This window comes from Medicago truncatula, chromosome 2, assembly GCF_003473485.1.
Source record: "Medicago truncatula cultivar Jemalong A17 chromosome 2, MtrunA17r5.0-ANR, whole genome shotgun sequence".
Classification (NCBI taxonomy): Eukaryota; Viridiplantae; Streptophyta; class Magnoliopsida; order Fabales; family Fabaceae; genus Medicago; species Medicago truncatula.
The window spans coordinates 25,572,513-25,579,780 of record NC_053043.1 but is presented as its reverse complement, the minus strand read 5'-3'; the positions used below and the strand labels follow the sequence as shown (position 1 = coordinate 25,579,780).

General features: G+C 30.9%; 1 protein-coding gene across 1 annotated transcript; it reads right to left on the bottom strand.

Moving 5' to 3' along the window:
* Window positions 1-544: 544 nt before the first annotated feature.
* Window positions 545-4,611, bottom strand: LOC25479756 (protein PHLOEM PROTEIN 2-LIKE A9). Its single transcript, XM_013587805.3, has 3 exons — window positions 4,453-4,611; window positions 2,109-2,194; window positions 545-1,227 (listed from the first exon to the last, which is right to left on the bottom strand). Exons 1-3 carry the CDS (start codon window positions 4,504-4,506, stop codon window positions 864-866), a joined length of 504 nt encoding a protein of 167 aa, XP_013443259.1. The 5' UTR covers window positions 4,507-4,611; the 3' UTR covers window positions 545-863.
* Between the last annotated feature and the right edge of the window lie 2,657 nt (window positions 4,612-7,268).

The following is a 7,268-nucleotide window of genomic DNA, read 5'->3' as shown; positions in this document are numbered from 1 at the left end:
CGGTCAAACTTAAAGGATTACAAATGTAATTTGGCCAAGAAATAAACATATAAATGCAATTTTAGAGTTTAATCTTAGAGATGTAAACATGTAAGCTTGATGCAAGCGGGATGTGTTTGAGGATGAGTTTGGGGTGTGGATGCCCCAATCACGTCTCTTTAAATCAGGTAAAACCCGACATGAACGCAATCAACTCGGATTTTTCAATCAAAGTCGAGGCGGATTCAGGCATGTATCCATGAGTATGAGTTTGTTGTCATGTCTACCTCCAAATGTTTTATGTCAGCAAAACCTTACGGGGACACATAATAATAGATGGTATATTTACGGGGGACAAAAACTTAACGTAAAAAAGCTTTTAATCTATGTAAATATATCATCTTTTGTTTTTAATCCTTACGTAAAATAATGACATGTTTAACTTACTTTAACCGTGATGACCAAATTTACCAACATAAAATTTTGAGGGATCATTGTTTAAAGAAATATTTAGAGGACTTAAAACACATTTATTTATTTCTAGGAATAAAAAATGTATTTAACATTTTTATTACAACACAATACTTTTATTTACTCAATAAATATACAACACCAAACCTTTAACTTATTACAAATATTATGATAGTAATAATGTCATTAATCGCATTTTTTTTTATCCATGTTCCCTTTTCAGAGAGACTCAATCATATATATAGTCTTAATTAGCATATATCCAGATGAGCATGCTATCTGTTATTCTCAATAAAAACTGAACAAGCAACAATATAACATCATGACCTCTTAAAAGTTTTAAGACTTCTCTGTTTTTTTTTTTAAACTCGATATCCGATTCAAGAATCGACTAATCCGAGAAGACCAAAGTTTTAAGACTTCTTAACAACTTCTGCATTGTAGATTTTCAAACCTCCTTTCCATTTTCCACTCCAAACTTCATACAATCCAAAATGAAGTTCAAGATCTGTTTCATCACTTTTCACCTCAATTTCAAGCTTATCCTTAACTTCTGGAATGGGGTCTTTTTTTTTACCACAATCTAGTTTCACTGCCTCATATTTATATAATCCCTTTTTCCCAACTTTAGCCATCACAAGTACATCTGTGCTTCCCCAACCGAAACCATCTTGCTTAACTTCCACCATAAATTTCACTATGTATGTATTCCCTTTCTCTACTTTTACTTTACCAGATACCTCCAACCATGAAACTTGTATCAGTTCTGCACAGTCACTGAAATAATGCATGCATATAGAAACATTAATTATTTAATTAAACACATATCTATAAAAAAATATTAGACAATTAATTTATGATTTAAATTTGTTTTTTGGTTTCTATAAATCTACCAATTTTTCATTTCAGTCTCTCTAAAAAATTTCTTCGACTTTTAGTCCTTAAAATTTTTCATCTTCGCTTTTGGTCCCTCTTTTTAAACAAACTCATATGTAAAATTCATATTTTTATAATAAAATTTAATTTGCAGAAAAGTTGATAATATTATAAGAATCTCTTGCAAAATTAGAATTTTTAATAAAACATGAATTAAATATGACATTTTATATTTTTTAGGGTTAAATATTCATATTTAATATATGTTTTGTTAAAAAATTCTAATTTTTTTCGAACAAATTTTTACAATATTCTACATATTTATGCACAATTTCGTTAAAAAGTACAAAGGCTACACATGAGTTGACTTAAAAATAGGGACAAAAAGTGATGATTGAAAATTTTATAGGTACTAAAAGTCGAAGAAAATTTTTAAAAGGACTAAAATAAAAAATCAATATATTTATAGAGATCAAAAATATATTTAACCCTTAATTTATATATGCACCGACAACGTATATATACATATATGAAGAAGGAAAAATGAAATTATATAAATCAATTATCATCCTAACATAAGGCGTGCACATATATAATAGATTTTGGACATGTATTCGGTCAAATCATACTATAATATCATTTATCAAATTAATTCATAAAATGTCTTCACCAATATCAAGGTACTATATTTGATTAGATAGAGTTTTACATGGTCTGTTTATGCAAATTAAATCAATAAGATATCATTTTCATTGTAATAACAAGATATAAATGCAACTTACTTTGTTATTTTCCAGTAACGAGGATCATTTCCCCATATAATGTTGAGTCCTTTTGGCTGTATCATGCACTCAGTTTTGGCATCATTCTACACACATATATAGCCGTTGTTAATTATATAAATAAATTGTAGCATCACGAGTACTATTAAGTCAAATTAGGATTGCGGAAGTATATTGTGATTTTAATTTTTGTTTAGATAGATAAATGACAAAGTTATTATAAACTCGCACATACAAATGACAATCTTGAGACCTGTCTAATAATTTCGACGTTTTTGTCCGTTGAGTTAGAGTTTGTGGATGCATATTGTGATATTTATTATACTCCATCCGTTTCAAAATGAATGTCGTTTTAACCAAAAAAATATATTTTAAAATGAATGTCATTTTTCAATTTTCAATGCAATAATAATTTTTTCTTTTCAATTGTACCCTTCAATTAATATTATATACACTACTTCTAAAGTATTGTTTTTCCTTTAATAAAAAACAAATTAATAGTTGATAAGGATAATTTGGTAAAATAATATCTATATTTCTTTTCTTTAATATATTTCTTAATATGTGTGTAAAAACCTTAAACAAAATTCATTTTAAAACGGAGAGAGTATAACCTCTTTATTACGGTGAGGACGAGAGGGATATACTAATGTTTATGAATTTATATAGTTTATCTCATTTTTTTTTAGGGTTAAAATGGGTCTTTACCCCCTGTAATATAGGTCATTTCTGATTTTCCCCTGTAAAATTTTTATTTTGATTCACCCCCTAATAGGCCAAACAAAAACCAATTTTATTTGTTTTTTCAAGAAATTTTCGTTTTTGTTTGGCCTAGTAGGGGGTAAATCAAAACAAAAATATTTTATAGGGGGTTGAATCAAAATAAAAATTTTACAGGAAGAAAAATCGAAAACGACCAATATTACAGGGGTTAAATGTCCATTAACCCTATTTTTTATTACAAAAATTTCAACGATATATCAAAACCTGAAAGTTAGACCTTGTAAAAAAAACGCGAAAAAAGTTAGGCGTTTATATTCATGTGTTAGCTTTCTTGTGGTAAAAGTTGGGTGATAAAAGTTTGACATTCTTAATTTTTTTATTTTTGGTGTTTAGGGTTCGAACCCCGACCTTGCATATATTTATTGTCTTTACCAACTCAATTAAGCTCACGAGGACTGACATTCTTAATCTAAACAACGAAGTTTAACTTACCCCGCAAATAGTTTTAAAATGGTAATTATTATCATTTAAAAAAATAAATAATAATAATAATAATAATTTCTTCTTTCCTAATTTTGTTTACAAAAATAAAGTTAGATATAACTAGCCATCCTTCCATCATTTTGTGAAGATCACTATTATACTTTGCTTTTCATAAGAGTCTTTTATTTGTGATAATAAAAAACACAAAATAACTTTTTCTTGATGATGAAATGGGTCTTGGGTGTCGAACATGCAAACACAAAATAACTTATAATCTCTAAGAACGATTTCTGAAATATTAATTTTTTAATCTTGTAACAAATTAACGGAATAAACTTCTTTGCTTTTCAAGAAAATAAATTTAGACTAATTCTTGTTGAAAAAAAAGGTTCAAATTATTGCAGGTTACGCTAGTTATTTAGAAGGAAAAAAATAAAAGGAAATTTGGATCTATGTTCTAGAGTAACAGAAAAAAAATTACTATAGACCATAATTCTGACAACCAACCATTTTAGTCATTGAACGAGTGAGATGTTGTCACTATAATTCATAAATAAATCGAAATTGCAAACACATGTTAAGTGCAAAAATTGTTAGATATAAACTAAATTGACGAACGAAAAACATATTCAAAAGACTAAATCAATTACGTAAAACTATATTTACATACCAAATGACCGATAATAAAGATATTTATGGAACACAACTTTCTTCTTAGTTTGGGACAACATATATGAAATAAATTAGCATATGAAATTTCATAGGCTCCTTAGCATATGAAATAAATTACAATTTTCCCTTTTTTTGTATGGAACGCAACTTTCTTCTTAGTTTGTGACACGTATATTATTTATCATAATTTTTTCATAAACAACCCATTTGGGATCTATTATGCTCCACTCAAGGTTTTATGTTTGATTCCCTCTTGTGTCAATTTCGGTGGGCAAGTTTATGCAGAACAAAAGCTCTGGTTTAGAACGGAGCCTCCGCAAGTGGACGGTGGGATTGGTCACCTCAGATTAGTCGGTCCTTGGATTAGATATCGAATTTTAAAAAAAAAATTCATAAACATATACTCTATGCATGAAATAATTTTATACGTAGAATGAAATTCTTGTAAAATAAAACGTATACTTACCCATTTATTAGACTCAGTAGGGTCTGCTGTCTGATGAGGCTTTCTGAAAGGCATTCTGAGAAATCTGCAAATAAAAAGTTGCTTTTATGTTTCTGTTCAGCTCCTTTTTTTGGTGTATGCAATCAATGATGGAAGCTTTATGTAACGAACCTATTATATAGAAGGAACAAGGAAGAGAAATTTAGATGGAAGTAAAAAAGAATATTTTGTTTGTGATAAGAAGGAAGGGAAAGAATAATACAAGTTGACAAAAAAGGAATAAAAAAATTCGATGAGCTTTTGTAAAGAAATTCCAATCTTTTTACCATTCAATTTGGATCCCACGTACAATGCCGAGTAGTGGTTATCAATTTGCATTGGCGGATCTTATATATTCTGATTGTGACAATAATATTTGGTAAACTTATTTTTTTAAGAAACAAAAATGATACATATTCACATCAAACCAAGGCGTCTCTTTAGCATAAGGTGTATCAAAGAGGGCGCTCAAAATACAACGTATGACAACCAAAACATCAAAACAGACAAGCAGGACTAGCCAATACCCAAACAAAACAGACGGTCTGATCGCCACCGCTGACAACCAAAAACAAAAGCAGCATTATTAGCACGCAACCACCAATAGGAGTGGAATTTAACCTTCTCAACAATCTCCGGAATAGGAGAAGAAAAGTTATTAAATATTCTATTATTACGTTCCTTCCAGATAAGCCAAACACAGAGAAGCTAAATGAGCAGGAGAAAAGATCGCATAGTTTCTTGCTCCTTACATAATTTGTAAATTGAAGAAAATGAGCACCGAGATTGTGATGATCAACACCTAAAAAACCAAGTCAAGCTCGAACTTGCTGCCAAATAGAACCAAAAGTAGCACAATGCAAGAACAAATGATGGGTGGTTTCAGCATGACCGCAACCCGCCACGCAAGCAGTGGCCTCGTCAGGAATGATACCACGAGTGTGAAGGTGAGAAAAACACAAGAAGGGGGGTTGAACTCTGTTAACTTTTTCTTATTTTTCTCCTAAGCTGAAAACACTGATCAGAAGCAAATAGAGTTATGCTTCTTAAGTGATTTCCAGAACTAAATAGCAGCGGATAAAATAGAGAGAGAGAGAGAGAGAGAGAGAGAGAGAGAGAGAGAGAGAGAGAGAGAGAGAGAGAGAGAGAAGAAAGACACATAGCAATTATACAGGTTCCTTCCACAAACCGAAAGTAGTCCTATCCCCTTGCACTTCCAAGGAGAGTTCACTAAAATGTAATATCTGATTACAACTGCTCACTGCTAAAACTAGCAAGAGACTTCAAATGCTCAAGCACAACTGCAAGAGACTTCCTATGTTCCTGAACACAATCAAGAGAGTTCTAATGCTGAAGCACAACTACAAGAGACTTCTAAATTCAAACAGAATTACAAAGAAAATTGTTTGAGGTTGAACACTTGATATACAATCAATGGTGTTCACAATACAAATCAGATACAGACTCTTAAGACTCTAGAATTTCTAAGATATGATGAACTTTGATAAGAATTCTAAGTGAACTTTTGATGCAGAACAATTTTAACAGAGTTTTGGCGCTTTCAAATTGTTGTGGAGTCTTGCCATTCTCTAAGTCTTCACTCCTTTATATAGAGGTGTGAAAGAGACGTTGTGAATTGTCAGGACATCAAAATAGAGTCGTTTGAAGCTTTGATCAATCACCAATGATCTTTTGCATGATATGGTTATTGTCCTATGAAGGATCAATTTCAAATCCATTCCTAGTATGTAGGAACATTGTAGCAGGCAGAGCTGTTATCTTTGTCTTGTAGCAGAGACACAAACTTCGTAGTGGAGATAGTGGTTGTACACTTCGTACAATTGTACTATGTCAACGCTCTTCAAAGAACAAGCATCCAATGGCTTCAAATCCTTTCAAAATAGTCGTTGCTTCACTTTTACAGTCTTCTACAATGCTTGGACGAGATTAAATCCATTGAACAACCTTTGAAGCTTTAAGTTTTGCATCTCCTGATGAACTTTAGCTTCTGGTTATCTTGCTTCTGATGACGTCATCACTTCAGGAGCACTTTTGTCTTCAGGAGCACTTCTCTTCAGACGCCTTAAGCTTACTTTTTGTTGATTCCTTTGCTCTCTTTTGTTCTTCCAGAACCTAATAATGATATCAAATTTTTGTCTATGGTCCTGTACACTTGAACAAATATTAGCATATCCAATTGACAATTTTTAATACCTTGTTATCATCAAAACTCTTAAAGTGTAATGTTAAACACATTTTGTTCCAACAATCTCCCCCTTTTTGATAATGACAAACATTAGTATTTAAAATGTGCAATTATTGTTAATCTAATTAACAAGTTGACTATAAGGGTATGAGGTTTGTAAGCTCCCATTGAGTTCAATAGTACTTTAAGGTGAGGTTTGTAAGCTCCCCCTGAGTTCTATCCATGTTAATTAAATTCATCATTTAAGAACGAAACAACACTCAGAATAATTTCACATTAATAGACTAAAAGATAAGAAGTAGGTCCTATTAATTTAACTTGTTTAGAATTAAATTAATAGGGCTTACATCTACTCCCCTTTTGTCATCAACAAAAAGTATAAAAAGTAAAGACAAAAAGAAAAAGATGAGAAAAACGAAGTGAGATATTCTATAAAACAAGATATAAGTCAGAGCATTGAAAATAGTTCAGAAGCATAAAAATTGATAGATCAGAAGCACATATAGTTCAGGAGCAAAAACATGCAAAGATAAAAACAAAACAAATAAAGAAGCTAAGGGTGTGCAACTAAGGTTGGGTTCGTTTTTGGAAC

Coding starts and splice junctions, on each gene's coding strand:
- LOC25479756 (XM_013587805.3), bottom strand. CDS start 4,506: ATGCCTTTCAGAAAGCCTCATCAGACAGCAGACCCTACTGAGTCTAAT. Junction 2,195..4,452: donor CTACTGAGTCTAATAAATGG/GTAAGTATACGT, acceptor ATATGTGTGTAG/AATGATGCCAAAACTGAGTG. Junction 1,228..2,108: donor CGTTACTGGAAAATAACAAA/GTAAGTTGCATT, acceptor GCATTATTTCAG/TGACTGTGCAGAACTGATAC.